This window comes from Myotis yumanensis, unplaced genomic scaffold (assembly GCF_028538775.1).
Source record: "Myotis yumanensis isolate MYYU_CA2020_CCGP unplaced genomic scaffold, mMyoYum1.0.hap1 SCAF_2, whole genome shotgun sequence".
In the NCBI taxonomy this organism is placed as follows: Eukaryota; Metazoa; Chordata; class Mammalia; order Chiroptera; family Vespertilionidae; genus Myotis; species Myotis yumanensis.
The window spans coordinates 161,067,673-161,085,075 of NW_027223753.1; the positions used below are offsets into that span (position 1 = coordinate 161,067,673).

The following is a 17,403-nucleotide window of genomic DNA, read 5'->3' on the forward strand; positions in this document are numbered from 1 at the left end:
GAACACATTTATAAGGCGTGTGCTCTGTTAGGTGCTAGTATTTTTTTTATTCCAAATATTAAGAAAATCAAGCCTTTGTCATATAATATAACAAAAGAAGTTCCTCATTTTGTTGATGCATTTTGAATGTATTTATAATTTTGCTGTGCAGAAAATGAAAACATTTTTTTCTGAGATATATTTTATCTATCTTTTCCTTTGTAGCATCTGAGTTTTTGTCATGCTTAGAAAAAATTCCCCAAATAGGAAAAAGAAGTTCTCATCTTTTCCTCTAGTACTATTAGGTTTTTCTTTTCTTTTACTTCCAGCTTAGTGATCCATAAGAACAATATGGCAGTATCTGTCAAAATTGCAACTATAGCCAAAACCGGTTTGGCTCAGTGGATAGAGCATCGGCCTACGGACTGAGGGGTCCCAGGTTCAATTCCGGTCAAGGGCATGTACCTCGGTTGCGGGCACATTCCCCAGTAGGAGATGTGCAGGAGGCAGCTGATCGATGTTTCTCTCTCATCGATGTTTCTAACTATCTCTCTCCCTTCCTCTCTGTAAAAACTCAATAAAAAAAAAAAAGACATCCATGATTACATTTTAAAAAAAAAATTGCAACTGTATATCAATTCTACTGCTATAATCTGTAAAAATGCTCACACATGTGCACAAAGATATATGTAAAAGATTTTTATTGTAGCACTGTTTGCATTGGGAAAATGGAGGAAGTACCTAGATATCTATCAGCAGACAACTTTCAATACATTATGATATAACCACATAAGCGAAAATCCAAGTAGTTCATAAACAGAAATATATTTATGTATTTTCCTAGCGAAAAATGCTACTACATGTTAAGTAAATAATGCAAGCTATAGAAGAGGGTGTATTGTACAAATCTCATTTCTAAAAGTAGTTCTGGTATTGCCTATCACATCTTAGATACTCAGTAACTATTTGTGAAATTAATTATATATTAACAGAGGATATGTGAAATTGGAAATATAGCCTTTTTAAAAAAATATATCTTATTGATTTTTTACAGAGAGGAAGGGAGAGGGATAGAGAGTTAGAAACATCCATGAGAGAGAAACATCGATCAGCTGCCTCCTGCACACCCCCCACTGGGGATATGCCCATAATCAAGGTACATGCCCTTGACTGGAATCGAACCTGGGACTCTTCAGTATACAGGCCGATGCTCTAGCCACTGAGCCAAACTGGTCAGGGCGGAAATATAGCCTTTTTAAAAGAAAAGGAGCCGTAACCGGTTTGGCTCAGTGGATAGAGTGTCAGCCTGCGGACTCAAGGGTCCCGGGTTCAATTCCGGTCAAGGACATGTACCTTGGTTGCAGGCACATCCCCAGTAGGGGGTGTACTGGAGGCAGCTGATCGATGTTTCTCTCTCATCGATGTTTCTAGCTCTCTATCCCTCTCCCTTCCTCTCTGTAAAAAAAAAAAAAAATCAATAAAATATATTTTAAAAAAAAGAAAAAGAAAAGGAATATATTACTGGGAAGCGATATCATGGACCTTTCATATTTCTGTATCTGTACTATTTTAAATGTTAATAAAGAGTACTATTCCTATTTTTTAAATTTTTGATTAAAAAGAAATTCTGCCCAGGCTGGATGGCTCAGTTAGTTAGAACATCGTCCCATACACCAAAAAGTTGCAGGTTCAGTTCCTAGTCAGGGTACATACCTAGGTTGCAAGTTCCATTTGGGGCACTACGGGAAGCAACCAATCAATGTTTCTCTCTCACATCACTGTTTCTCTCTCTCAAATCAATAAAAACAAATGGCACGCTAGATCAGAAGGATATAATTGATATTATATTGATATTATATAAAGCAGTAGAATACACACTCTTCTTAAATGTATATAGGTCATTCTCAAAGACAGACCATATGTTAGGACACAAAATAAGTCTTAACAAATTAAAGAAGATTGAAATCATATGAAGAATCTTCTCAGATCACAATAGCATGAAACTGGAAATCAACTATGATAAAAAAACTCAAAAACATTCAAACACATAGAGACTAAATAGCTTGCTATTAAACAATGAATGGATAAACAGTGAATGGAATATCAATGAAATCAAAGTAGAAATAAAAAATTTCCCGGAAACAAATGAATAAACACACAATTCAAAATCAATGGAACACAGAGAAAGTAGTCCTGAGAGGGAAGTTCACAGTATTATAGGTCTACCTCAAGAAACAAGAAGCCCTAACTGGTTTGGCTCAGTGGATAGAACGTTGGCCTGCAGACTGAAGGGTCTCAGGTTCGATTCCAGTCAAGGGCATTTACCTTGGTTGCAGGCACATCCCCAGTGGGAGGTGTGCAGGAGGCACCTGATTAACAAAAAAAAAATAAAATCAATAAAAACATATCCTTGCCGGCCAGTGTGGCTCAGTGATTGAACATTAACCTGTGAATCAGGAGGTCAATGATTCTCTCTCATCAATGATGTTTCTCTCTCTCTCCCTCTCCCTTCTTCTCTCTGAAATCAATAAAGACATCTATACTAATAAAAGGCTAATATGCTAATTAGACCAGTCAATCAGACATCTTCCAGTTGTCCTTCCTTCCTTCTGGACAAAGCCACGGTGGCGGAGGCTGAGGCCAAGGCAGTTAGGGGCAATCAGTCCAGCAGGGGAGGGCAGTTAGGGGCAAGCAGGCAGGCAGAGGGTTTAGGGGGGGATCATGCAGGTAGGCAGGTGAGCGGTTAGGAGCCAGCAGTCCCAGATTGCAGTCGGACATCCCCCGAAGGGTCCTGGATTGGAGAGGGTGCAGGCTGGGCTAAGGGACCCCCTCCCCATGCATAAATTTTGTGCACTGGGCCTCTAGTATTTAACACACACACACACACACACACACAAAACTTATACTTGGGTGAGGATTAAAAAATACTAAGTCCATTTAAGACAGAGTAATTAAGAAAGCTCAATTTTTATCAATATTTCCTGAGCCACAAGGAATTTACCATGAGTTCTTAAAATTCTTTTTGTTGTTGTTTTTAATCTTCACCAGAGGATATTTTTTCCATTGCTTTTTCAGAAAGAGTGGAAGGGAGGGAGGGACATAGAGAGAGAAACAAAGATGTGAGAAAGACCCATTCACTGGTTGCCTATCAGCATGCACCCCGCCCTAGTCCAGGCACAAACCTGCAACCCAGGTACATGCCCTTGACTGGGAACCTGCAACTCTTTGGTATATAGGCCAACTCTGTAACCACTAAGCAACACTGGCAAGGGCAGTTCTTAAAGTTCTTTTACCTACATTCAAGGTTGCATTCCTGAGAACCATATGCCTTTTTAGTTTTTCCTTGTTCTCTTAGTTGCTGGTTCAAAATTCTCAATTGCCTAAAGGAAATAATGAAGAAATATGAATATGAATACAAGAATTCCAAGCTCATTTAACAGTGTACATTTGACAACCTATTAAAAATGATAACACAAACAGTGGTATCCAAGAGGAGAGCAGAAGTCCATATTATCCCCCAAACAAAAGAAAACACACATACAAATAAACAAAACCACACTATTACCATTATTTGTAGGCCTGAGATTAAAAGGTTAACTTCTGATTTTTACCTGTTTACTTATTAAATTCTTTTATCTTTTCAATTATTTCCTTGTTTTCCCTATTTTATTTCCTATCTCTTCTTCTTCTATCTTCTCTGTATTTTCACTACTATAGCAATGATCTAGTTTTTAACATATCTGTCATAAAAATGTACTAGAATACCTCCAGGACTGACTGCTATCAGATATCTATCTGCTTAGTTTGTCACACACTGAAAAAATTGGGAAACTTATCTATGCTTTTAATAATTTCTTTGTTGGATGGAGAAGTTAATGGCCTGTTTAAATAAAAAGAATGCTAATAAGCAGCAACTTTGCCCTACAAATGATCTTCACACTATGTATAGCTGCTTCACAAATATGAAGATACAGAGGGAACTACAAGTGTTTTACTTATAAGAAGTTAACATTAAAAGTTATCTCTAGTATATTTCCAGAATTACTTACCTGAAAATATTCTGCATTATTTATTTTTGTTACTGAATCACATCATTTACTTGTGTTAATTCCAGATAGATTAAAGAGTGAAACATAAAATATACAACAAACAAAACCAACTATATAAGTTTTAGGAAGAAAGCTATAAAATCTTGACGTGGGGAAGGCATTCCTAAGCAAGACTCAAAATCTAGCAACCATAAATGGGAAGAATAAAAGATTTAACTATGTCAAAACTGGAAATTTTGCAATCAAGCCTGCAACCCAGGCATGGAAAGATCTCCAAGATACATTATGAAGTGAAAAATACCTTCCACATATATCACAAACAAGAGGTCCATACATTTAACAAGATCCTGCAAATCAGTAAGAAAGGCAGTAAAAAGTGATCAAGGATAAGAATGGGTAATTCACATAAGTCTATTTCTACAGAAATGGTCTATAAGCATGTGAACAATGCTCGGCCTCACTAATATGAAGAAATGCAGGTCTAAAACAGGAGATATTGCCCTGGCTGGTGTGGCTCAGTTGGTTTGAGTGTCGTCCAATGCATCAAAAGGTGGCCAGTTCAATTCCTGGTCAGGGCACAAACCCAGACTGCGGGTGCGATCCCAGGTCAGGGTGCATGCAGGAGGCAACCGATCAATGTTTCTTTCTCTCTCCCTTCTTCTCTCTAACATAAATAAAAACATATTAAAAAACAACCACCAGGAGATATTTTATGGTCACAAGATTGGCCAAAACAAAAGGAAATAACATTATTTGTTGGTGAGGAAAATGTGGTATAGGAAAATGAATTATCTCAATTGGTGGGAGTCTATTGGTATAATAGTCATTTTGGATGTAAACTGTTTCATAACCTTTAAAAAACAATTCTAAGTAAACTATCTAGTCTCAGAAATAGCTGTACATGTGCAAAACTTCTACAATCTTGTAAATACATATAAGGATGTCCACAACAGCAATATTTAATACTGAGAGGTTGGAAACTAAAAATGGTACATAAATTATTGTATATTCATACTAATACTCTCAGACACATATTTTTTTAAAAAAAACATTCATATGTACTGACATGGATAGAACTCCAAGATATATTATGAAGTGGAATAGCAAGCTATAGAACAACATCATAATATAACTCAATTTAAAAAAAAACAGCATACTGCTTTTCTGAAGTTTCCCCTTGACAACAGAGAGCAGATCTAGAAAAGGCAGCAGACTGGTCATCCATAATTCCAAATGGAACACTTCTTTTGGTATTTTCCAACAAACAGTAGGTGCCAAGGTCCTCTTATACACCAAGTAGGTGAAAGAAGCTTTGCTTGACAATCTTTTTATATGTCCCTGGTCAGATTCGTTTGCCAACATAGTCAATCTCAATTTATCACTCATTATAAACCTCATATTCCTACCTTCCTTTCAACAGGATACTTTCTTATTTTCACTAAAAACAACAAGGTTTGGGGACAAACTCTGTTATCCCTCTACCCCAGGGTGTACAAGTTTACCCACATATATACTAATCCTAACTTTGGTTCTAGTCTTAGAGAAAGGGGGCCTCATCAACTCCCTGAATCCCATCTCCTCCTATGCCCTAAGGACTCTGCTCTTACTCCATTCCTTTTATCTTCTCCATCTGCAGCTTCTCCCTCTTTATTGGCTCATGTGCCTGAGGTGAGGAGCATAATAAATGGCTCTCATAATTAAAAAACCATTCCCTCCAACCTAACTGTACCATTAGCTATTCTCCTTCCCTCTGATTCTCAGCTTTCAAGGTCAGGCTTTTAAAATATGATTGTTGTATTTTTAAAAATTATATGATTTTTAAAAGTACATAACAAAGAGACTCTTTTAGAAAAGTGTAATTATGCATGCTTTTAAAAAATATTATCTATACTAATAGCCTAGGTAGTCATCATACCCTCACGGATCACACACGAACAGCGTCACAAGATGGCCGTCACAAGATGGACACGTGCACAGTGGTGGTGGGGCCCAGTGGAAGAGGTGGGTCACCGCAGGGGAGGGCAGTTGTGGGCGATCAGGCCGGCAGGGGAGGGCAGTTGGGGACGATCAGGCTGGCAGGGGAGCAGTTAGGCGTCAATCAGGCTGGCAGAGGGGCGGTTAGGGGGTGATCAGGCTGGCAGGCAGAAGTTAGGGGCAATCAGGCAGGCAAGTGGTTAGGAGCCAGTGGTCCCGGATTGCGAGAGGGATGTCCGACTAAACTGGCAGTCAGGCATCCCCCAAGGGGTCCCAGATTGAAGAAGGTAAAGGCCAGGCTGAGGGACAACCCCCTCCCATGCATGAATTTCATGCACCAGGCCTCTAGTATATTATATTTAAGTATATTTTAAGAAAGCAAAAGAACTGTAAATATTTAGGCAAATGTTTCTTTTTTAGTTCATTCTTTTTTTAATCCTCACCTGAGAATATGCTTATTGACTGTAGAGAGAGGGAAGGGAGAGAGAAACATTGATGTGAGAGAGAACATCAATTGGTTGCCTCTGTATGTGTCCCAATTAGGAATCAAACCTGCAATCTAGGTATGTGCCCTGACCTGGAATCGAACCTGCAACCTTTCAGTGCACAGGAGGACACTCCAATCAACTGAGCCACACTGGCCAGGGCAGTTCATTCATTCTTTTTAAATACAGCTTTATTGAGATAACTAAGACTACACATATTTAAGGTATATAATTTGATTAGTTTTGACATATGATATGGTGAAGCCATCACCACAATTAAAGTATTTATCACCAAAAATGTCCTCATGCTCCATCTCATAACACCCCCTACCCAGATAATCACTGATTTATAGATCAGTTTGCATTTTCTAGAATCTTATATTATACATATACACAATATACAATTGTATGGAATCATACAATATGTACTTTTAGCCTTGCTATTTCCACCCAGCACAATTATATCGAGATTCATCCATGCTGTTGCATGTACCAATAGTTCCTTTCTTTTTATTGCTGAGTGGTATTCTACTGTATATCTACATTTGGATTGTTTTCTATGAACATTCAAAACAAATCCATATGCTTTCACTTCTGAGTAAAAACCTAGGAGGAAATGACTGGGTCATATGGTATCTTTAATTTCTAAGAAAAGCTGAAAAACTTTTCCAAAGTCATTATACCATTTTTCATTCCCACCAGTAAATTATGAAAGTTTCAGTTCCTCCACATCCCCACTAACACTTGGTATGGTCTTTTTTTTTTTTTTGCACACACATGGTCTGGGAGCACACATACCCTGAGTAGGCAGTCCACTCAGCTTTTTACTCCAGACACATGTGACCTGTCCCTCACTCTTGATTGGAGCTTAGGCTCAGTCTTTCACGATTGGCTAATTTAAAGGAAGGGGTTGACCATTGCTGTTTCAAAATGGCAGCTCCCAGGGGAACTAAAAGTCATGAGGGCCAAAATGATGGCTGCCAGTTATTTTAAATTTTAGCTATTCTACTGGGTATGCAGTGGTGTCTCATTGTGGTTTTAATTTGTATTTTCCTAATGAGTAATGACAAAGAGCTTATCTTCATGGGCCTATTTGATACCCATGTACTTTCTTTACTATGTCTATTCAAATAGTTTGTCCATGTTATTGAGCTGTAATAGTTCTTTTTTTAAAAAAATATATTTTATTGATTTTTTACAGAGAGGAAGGGAGAGAGATAGAGAGCTAGAAACATCGATAGAGAAACATCGATCAGATGCCTCCTGCACATCTCCTACTGGGGATGTGCCCGCAACCCAGGTACATGCCCTTGACCGGAATCGAACCTGGGACCTTTCAGTCTGCAGGCCTACGCTCTATCCACTGAGCCAAACCAGTTTCAGTTGTAACAGTTCTTTATACATTCTAGATACAAGGCCTTCATCACATGGATGCATTGCAAATATTTTCTTTGTTTGCCTCTTCATTTTTAGTAACAGTTCCTTTGAAAACCAGACATTTTAAATTTTCATAAATTCCAACATAAATTGTTGTTCTACTTATATTTTGTTATATTTAAAAAAAAACTTTCTCGCCGAAACCGGTTTGGCTCAGTGGATAGAGCGTCAGCCTGCGGACTGAGAGGTCCCGGGTTCGATTCCGGTCAAGGGCATGTACCTGGGTTGCGGGCACATCCCCGGTGGGGGATGTGCAAGAGGCAGCTGATCGATGTTTCTCTCTCATCGATGTTTCTAACTCTCTCTATCTCTCTCCCTTCCTCTCTGTGAAAAATCAATAAAATATATTAAAAAAAAAAAAAAAAAAAAAAACTTTCTCAACCCAAGATCACTAAGATTTTCTCCTATTTTCTTCTATCAGTTCTATAGATTTAGTTTGTATATTAGGATCTGTGATTTATTTCAAGCTAAGATTTGCATATGATCTGAGGTGAAAGTTAAGTTTTTTATTTTTAATTTTTAAATAATATGGCTCTCCCAGAGATCCAAGATTGTGGCAGAGTAGATGGAAGCCACACTCACCTTCTCCCAGGACCAACCTGAAATCACAACTAAAATACAGAGCTATCAACTTGAATAACCAACTAAAGATGAGCTGAAGAGACACCTGATAACCAAGGATATACAGAAGCCACACACAATTCAGTATACAGGTGATGTATTATAGAATTTTACACGTATTTTATACGTTCATAGAAACGTATAAAAATTTTATTAACTAATATCATCCTAATACTTATTGAAAGAGTATTCTTTCCCCATTGAATTTCCTTGGCAATTTTTCAAAAGCCAGTTAACTTATGTGAGTTTTTCAATTACCTGTTTTGTCTACATTCACACCAACACCATACTGTCTTGATTACTATAACTTTGTCTTGAAATAAGAGAGTGTCAATTTTGTTCTCTTTTCCCAAAGTTGTTTTGGTTATTTTAGATTCTTTGAAATTCCATGTAAGTTTTAGAATCACCTTTCTACAAAAATATCTGCTCAGGTTTTCACTGAAATTACAAAGAATGCATAGACTGATTTGGAGAAAACTGGTATCTTAAGAATAAGTTTTATAATCTCTAGTTGTGGTTTATGTTTCACATAGGTCTTCTTTAATTTTTCTCAGCAATATTTTGTACTTTCATTGTACAGGTCCTGCACATCTTTTATCCAATTTATTCCTAATTGTTCATATTTTTTATGCTACTATAAATTGTAATGATTTAAAATCGCTTTTCAAATTGTTCATTGCTAACCCATACAAATATAACTGGCTTTTGTATACTGATCTCATATCCTACAACTTTGCTAAGTTCATTTTTTTTAATTCTAGTAGCTTTTTTGTAGATTCTGTAGGATTTTCTACAAACACTATCATGTCATCTATAAATAAGACAGTTTTACTTCCTTTTTTTTGCAATGTGGCTAGCTCCTATTTCTTTTCTTGCCTTATTGCACTGGCTAGATTCTCTAGCACAATGCTGAATAGAATATCAATCCCTATTTGCTGGATATTATTTAGACATTTTTCTAGTATAGAAAGAAAAAATAGCTATACAGAATTTTTAAATAATAGGCTATTATTACAAACACTATTTAAATATGATATATACTGAATTTAGGATTATGTGATTTTAATGGAAGGAAAAGTAATGAGTAAAACCAGAACTCACTAATGAGCTTTAGGCAAATATTTCTCTACTTAAAAAGAAAAAGCTCACATTCCTAAATAACTTAAAATAAAAGAAGTAAAATTTACATTGTCAAGATTACTAACACATTATATTCTGTAACCATAATTCCCACAGTTGTCTTAGATGCAGTGTTCATTTCTAATCCACTCCTTTATGTGAATTTGTATCTTGATCAAATGGACTTTGCCACTGAACAATTTTTTTCTAGTCCAACAGTGTTGCATTTCCTAAATATTTGCATACTTGAGAATATGACTATTGTCTTTCCACTAAAAAGGCAGCTGAGCCAGAACCGGTTTGGCTCAGTGGATGGAGCGTCAGCCTGCGGACTCAAGGGTCCCGGGCTCGATTCCGGTCAGGGGCATGTACCTTGGTTGCGGGCACATCCCCAGTGGGGGTGTGCAGGAGGCAGCTGATCGATGTTTCTCTCTCATCGATGCTTCTGGCTCTCTATCCTTCTCCCTTCCTCTCTGTAAAAAATCAATAAAATATATTTAAAAAAAAAAAAAAAAAAGCAGCTGACCACATATAAAATTCTTGGGGCATACTTTCTCTCCCTTGGTAAATGATGTTCTATGATCTTCAGGCAATGAACACTGCTGTGAAAACTGAGTGTCTATAAAAGTTAATTTTTTGTTCTTAAGGTGAAGTAACTTTATCAACGTCTTGGTGTTGATCATTTTGATAGTTTTTCTGAGATCCTGTTTAGATTAGTAAATTTCCCTTTATTTATGTATATTTTAATATTGTCTAATACATTTGTTCTGTTCTCTTTTTCAGGAAAACTAATTATGCTAATTTTGTATTATTTTGCTTATCTTCATATGTATCCTCTTATTTATAATAATTTTTGGATTATTTCTTTTTATTTTGTTTTGTATTATTTCTTCAAGCCTATCTACCATTTGTTCAGTCATTTAACAAGTATTTATTAGAGTGGGTGTTAGGCACAATTCTCACCAATGGAAAAACAGCAACAAAAGAGAAAAATTCAGTCTTCTTAAATTCATCGAAACAGAAAAAAGTTACTGGGGGAAAAGGGAAATTACTACTTATTAGGTACAGAGTTTATATTGGTGATGAAGTAGTGTTATGGAAAGACAGCATTATGAGTATATTTAATACAACTGAAATTACAAATGGTTAAAATCATTAAAAAGATAAATATTATATCATATATTTTACCACAATAAAAATAAATTAATAAATTATTTTTAAAAAGGGTTTGGGAAGAGAAGCAAGCTAAGACTGTTAGGTGACACTATTAATTTAGTAGGAACTGAAGCAGAAAGATTATCTGGGGGAGAAGAAAAACAAAACCCAAACAACAACAAACTCAGCCTTTATATTGCTTAGGTTCTTAAGGAATACTAGAGGCCTGATGCATGAAAATTCGTGCAAGAGTAGGCCTTCCTTCCCCCGGCTGCCAGCACCGGCTTCCCTCTGGCCTCAGCTTGATCAGGAAGGATGTCCGGAATGATGTCTGGTCTAATTAGCATATTACCCTTTTATTATTATAGAAGACTAGTGGCCCAGTGCACAAAAATTTGTGCACTCGGAGGGGAGGAGGTGGGGTCCCTCAGCCCAGCCTGTGCCCTCTCACAGTCTGGGACCCCTCAGGGGATGACCACCTGCTGGCTTAGGCCCGCTCTCCGGGGGATTGGGCCTAAGATGGCAATCAGACATCCCTCTGGCAGCCTGGCAGCCCTTGGGAGATGTCCACTTGCCAGCGGGGAGCAGGCCTAAACTGCAGTCAGACATCCTTAGCGCTGCTGAGGAGGCGGGAGAGGCTCCCACCACCACCACTGTACTGGCAGCCATCAGCCTGGCTTGTGGCTGAGCAGAGCTCCTCCCATGTGAGAGCGCCCTGACCACCAGAGGGCAGCTCCTGCATTGAGCGTCTGCCCCCTGGTGGTCAGTGTGTGTCATAGTGACCAGTCATTCCCAGTCTTTCTGCTGTTGGGGTCAGTTTGCATATTACCCTTTTACTATATAGGATAGAGGCCTGGTGCATGGGTGGAGGCCGGATGGTTTGCCCTGAAGGGTGTCCCGGATCAGGGTGGGGGTCCCGCTTGGGTGCCTGGCCAGCCTGGATGATGGACTGATGGCTGTTTGCAGCTGGTCACACCACCTTCCGGGTGGGGGTCCCCACTGGTGTGCCTGGCCAGTCTGGATGAGGGGCTGAGGGCCATTTTCAGGCTGGCGGGCAACTGAAGCTCCCAGCCTCTCCTTTTTTTGTTTTTTTAATTTTTTTATTCTGGGATTTATTTACCTTCTATAGCTGTCACTGGAGCTGAGAGCCGGCTCCAGCTCTGAGGCCCGGCTCCAGCTCTGAGGCTGCAGCTGGCTGAAAGCAGGTATCTGGGTTTAGCTTCTATAATTGAAACATTGTTGCCATCACTGCCGCTCTAAGCTTGGAGGTCCGGCTGGCTGAAAGCAGGTTTCTGGGGATTGTTTAGCTTCTATAATTGCAACATTGTTTCTTAGAGTCCAGCTCAGAGGCCGGGAGTGGCAGGCAGGGAACCTTGGCTTCCTCCATCACTGGAGCAAGCAAGCCTCCTGTTCGCTTCAGCTGCCTGGCTGCCGGCCGGCATCTTGGTTGGCAGTTAATTTGCATATCGCCCTGATTAGCCAATGGGAAGGGTAGCGAAGTTATGGTTAATTACCATGTTTGTCTATTATTAGATAGGATAACATCCCTGATTTCATGTTTGCTTAATTTGCTGTTGTTTCTAATGGGGCATTCATTTTTGTAATATGTTTTTGCTTCTCTTGTTTTCTTGACCTCATCAAATTCACTTTTCTTCTCCTTTTATTGTCTGGTCTTCTTTAAGAATTCCTTCTCTCTCAATCTCTCTTGTTCTGCCTCTAAAAAAGGTTCTATTAATTTCCTGGAGATTGTGGAATACTGTTTCAAGTTTTCTTTGGCAATTCATCTTGTGATGTTTATTCTTGATCCACTTTTGTCCCTTTTTATGCAGTGATCTCTCCTATAAATTTTTTCTTCCCATAGCTTTTGTAACATCATTTTCTCCTAGTTTTTCTGCTACTTTGCTATTAGTTCCTTCTCAGGTTTCTTTTGCAGGTTCCTCTTGCTGTGTGAAAAAGCTGTTTTCTCCAGCAATTCACTCTTGGCTGTGTTCACACTTTAAACCTTCCTGGTGAATTTATTACTTCTACACTGATAATAAATCACTTGCTTTTAATCACCATGACTCTGGTGTCAAAAGCAATGCGAAATATATAGTAAAAGCTCAATAAACACGAGTTCAGTGAAAAACTCCCAAGTCTACATTTCTAGCCTGAATCATATTACTATGTTCTACTTGTACCATACATATGTCCAGATGGTCTAAATGACACATTCAGCATGTCTAAACTCACTGGCTCTTTCCCATTACATCTTTGAACTCAAAAATAAAGTGAAATAAAAAACAAATAATCTAGTATTTCTTTAGTAGCTTCCACCTGGAAGAATTATGTTACCATCTGTCAAATGATAAAATCAAAAGCTTAAATGCTACTGCATTTCACTTTTTGTTCTGCGTGGGTACATAATGGTCTTGTATTTGAATCTAAAATCAGGAAGTGGTCATGAATTCTAACTTACACTATAAATATTAAGGCACTCTCTAGCTGATGGTTCCTAAATGAAGTAGTACCCCTCCAACCCATATACAGGAAATTTAGAAATGTGCCAAGGCTTTTGGAGGTCACATGAATGGGGCACTGCAGACACTTTGTGGGTAAGGACCAGGAGGGCTAAATGTTGAGCTGTGTCAGGAATCCACATAAAAACTGTCCAGCTACCAATGACCCAGTTGCCCAGTTGCCATAGAAACAATGCATCTAGCTATTTTTATAAAAGCCACAAGATGGCAATAAACTCCAAGAAAACCCTGAAAGATCACTTTCTGGCTAAAAAGAAACATGTAATTGCTAAATGCACAAACAAAAAGAAAACTTTGTTAGAAAGTGCTGAAAAACATTTTTGAAGGAGCCAATGCATTCCAACTTTCATTGTAAATGGAGATTATGGATGATTCTTTCTAAATTAAGATTTCCAAAGAGGCACAAAAATTCCTACACTTGTGCTGGAAACCTCAATCTGCTAAAAAAAAGGATATATCTGACAAATTCTTCATTTCTTCAATAACTTCATTTTTTAGAAAGTCAAATAAACAATGGCAATATACTATATAATCTTTGTCCTCTAAGGACACAGAGCCAAAAACTCTGGTGCCTGGTGCACGAAATTTGTGCACTCGAAGGGGGTTCCCCAGCCTGGCCTGTGCCCCCTCACAGTGCGGGAGCCTCACAATCAACCTCCCCAAAGAGGTAGGCCCCTGCCCACCCATCCAGGGCTCCTCGATGGATTGCCCCAAAGAGGTAGGCTGGCATTGGGGGTCCTGCCTCCACGCCGCATGGAGCCACCGGGATCCGCCTCAGAGAGCCGGATCCCCAGAGAGCCACCAAGACCCACCTCCTCGCTGCACACACAGCGTCAAGTCCCCTCCCACCTGCATGCGCGTGCCCACTGCGCACGCAGCTTCCTGGTGATGGATTGTTATGGTGTGAGGGCATCACGGCAAGAGGGCATGATGACCACATAGGCTTTTATTAGTATAGATGGCTTATAGCATATTCTTTTGTTTCACAAAATACACCTAAATATTGAAGTATAAATAAGTTAACCTCTATTTCCTAGCAGAGGCAATGCAGAGGTATAGAAATTAAGATGATTATGCTCTAAAAAATCAAACTGCCCAGGTTTGAGTCTTGTTTCTGTTACTTCTTTGGTATGTGACCTTGGGCAAGTTACATAACCTCTGTGCCTTGGTTTCATCTGTAAATGAGAATAACATAGTACCTACCTTATAGAGCTGCTATAAGAATTTAAAGAGATGACACATATAAAGGTTGTTAAGCCCTGGCTTGGTTGTGTGGCTTGGTTGGAGCATTGTCCCAGTCAGGGCACATATCTAACTTGTGGCTAGATCCCTGGTGGGGGCATGTACGGGAGGCAACCATCGATGTTTCTCTCTCACATCAATGTTTCTCTTTGTCTCTCTCTCTCCCCCTCTTCCTCTCTCTCTTTCTAAAATCAATAAAAATATATATCCTCGGGTGAGGATTTAAAAATAAATGTTAGATGTAGTACTGGCTTTTAACATTATTATTATTTACACTTGGTTTTGATTTTGAAAAACTAATTCTATTATTATAGAGATCATTTAGAAGACAATATTATAAGAATTTAAACCCCACAACCTTATCATATATCATAGTATCTAGAGCAGGGGTCCTCAAACTACGGCCCGCGGGCCACATGCAAATACAAATATTGTATTTGTTCCCGTTTTGTTTTTTTACTTCAAAATAAGATATGTGCAGTGTGCATAGGAATTTGTTCATAGTTTTTTTTTTTTAAACTATAGTCCGGCCCTCCAACGGTCTGAGGGACAGTGAACTGGCCCCCTGTTTAAAAAGTTTGAGGACCCCTGATCTAGAGACGAATGATTATTAGAGAAATAATCTTACACAAGTAAATCTCACTGAGTGTCGTGTCTTTGCAGGCTCCAGATCCAGGGACTTAAGCTATTTTACAACTAAGAATCCTACTCCATGGCTTTCCAGTTTCTGTGCAGGTCCTTCCAGGTCCTACCTATTGATGCAGCATCTATAGCACATGCAACTGCAACGCCCTCTGAAGGCACATTCACACCACAGTGCTGCAAAAGATGTGCTCCAGTTCTCTGCAAACTATACCGATAAACAGACACTGAGGTGGTGACCTTGGTGGTCATCACCGAAACACTCAAATTTAAGATATTATTGATAATATGTTAAGTGATTTCTAGATTAGATCCCTGGTTTACATCTTTTCTAAATAAATTAAAACTATAATTCCAATATATAAGATGGAAATGAGTTTCCATCTTAAAAAGCAATTGGAATGAGTTTTTTTTCTATGTCTGAGTGTGATGGGGCTACTGGTGCTCACCCATATCAGGCTCTCCTTTCCTGAATAAAAAATATGGGGAAAATTTATGCCCCAGATGTTTAGATAAGGCAGGGCCATATGCCTTTTTTCAGCCTACAAAATATAATAAGTGAGATTGTCACTTCTGAGCAGAGCCGTGTAAGAGTCAGTGTGCCATATCCATATTCTCTTTTTCCTGGAAAACACTGAGACAATGTCCTTATAATGAAGGGAAACTAAATCTTGAGCCATAAGATGAAAGAGAGCCTCTGATGACCCATGCTGGTTTGGCTGTGACGGAGAAATAACCTTTTGCTGTTATGCCACTGAGATTTGGGACTTTGCTACTGCTGCATAGCTTAGACTAGCCTAAAAAATACCCTGAAATATTTCATTTTGCTCTCTATACACCATCAACCAAGTGATAACAGAGGTGCAAGAGTTGGGGGTAAATATGACCAATAGGCAGAAGTAATGGAAATGTTAAAGAATGCTAAACAATGTTTAAAAAGCAGGGGGGGAAAAAGCAGAAACACAGTAAGACAATAAATCTTCTGTTCTGATGGGGCCCCACGTATTTCATTTGGCACCTTTGTTCTGGCTATGAAACATCTCTGCAATAGAGACAAAAATATTCAGAGCAATTCTCACCTGCGTAACTGAGCATTTTCACTTCTTAGTGGTTGCATGGCCAGTGCTATTTCAACTTGAGTATTTTTGTTTCCACTTGTTGCTGGAAGTAGAGATATACATGCCTCCAATTCTGTAATCAGTCTCTGAATTTCTGAATCCTCTACAAAAGGCAGAAGAAATGAGTGAAAACATAAGTCGGTTTTGAATAAGATTATTCATGTGTGTTATTAAACAAGAAAAATTTTCAGATTATTTCTAAATTGAATACACAGACCCTATTTTCCTTTTTCCTGCTGCTTGCCTATTCATAAAAATTCTAAAGAAATTAAATTCAGACACTAAAGATTAATCTTAAATCACAGCATTGTTATATTAGTGATATTCCTCAGTTGAAGTATCTAATAGGAAGATAGTTTACACTTGTCTCTTAATTCACACTGCCAAAGGACTACTAGAACCCAATAATTGCTAACAGGTTTCCTATAATTAATACAGTATTTGTATTTACAACACAGTCTTTTATTCTATTGCAAATAATTCACTTTAGGCAATTCAATTTGGCAAAATATTGAGAGAAGGTAAACTAAGATGAGGTTTTATTAATTTTATAAAGGAGATTTAACACAACTAGCCACACCTCATTTGATAGCAGTATCCCTTCTTTTTATTAATTGGGAAAACTGGATGGTTTTGGAGGTGGCAGACACAGGTAGAAGGTGGAATGTAGATTTTTTGTCTTTTATTTTTCTCCCTTCATTTCTATTCAAATATTTTATTGACTGAATACATTTAATAATTATACTTTTAACTATCTGATACCTAAGAGATAGGAAATATATTGTTACAAAAATAACTCACAGATATTTAAACACCCTGATGCAAAGTTTATACACACAGTAAACAACTATGCCCAATTACTAAGCAGTCCTCTACCAATCATTTGTACCGTGGTTTCACTCATAAATATTGGAGGCAGTGACCTGAGCTCTACCACTTTCCAGCAAAATAACTTTAGTCAAATTACTTAACTCCTGCAGCCTAAATTCCTTCATGGTTAAAGGGAGATAATAGTACCTTATAGGGTTGCTGAGAGGATTAAATGAGATAATGCACATAAAAC

At 38.3% G+C, this 17,403-nt stretch overlaps 1 protein-coding gene across 1 annotated transcript in view; it reads right to left on the reverse strand.

Annotated features, from left to right (window-relative positions):
* CCDC14 (coiled-coil domain containing 14) overlaps positions 1-17,403 on the reverse strand; it is a 62,007-nt gene that overhangs the window by 16,584 nt on the left and 28,020 nt on the right. Inside the window, exons 9-10 of the mRNA XM_070406352.1 lie at positions 16,302-16,443; positions 3,277-3,359 (exon numbers count right to left, since the gene is read on the reverse strand). Of these exons, the coding sequence (XP_070262453.1) occupies positions 3,277-3,359; positions 16,302-16,443 (225 nt within the window). The remainder of the gene's footprint in view (positions 1-3,276; positions 3,360-16,301; positions 16,444-17,403) is intronic.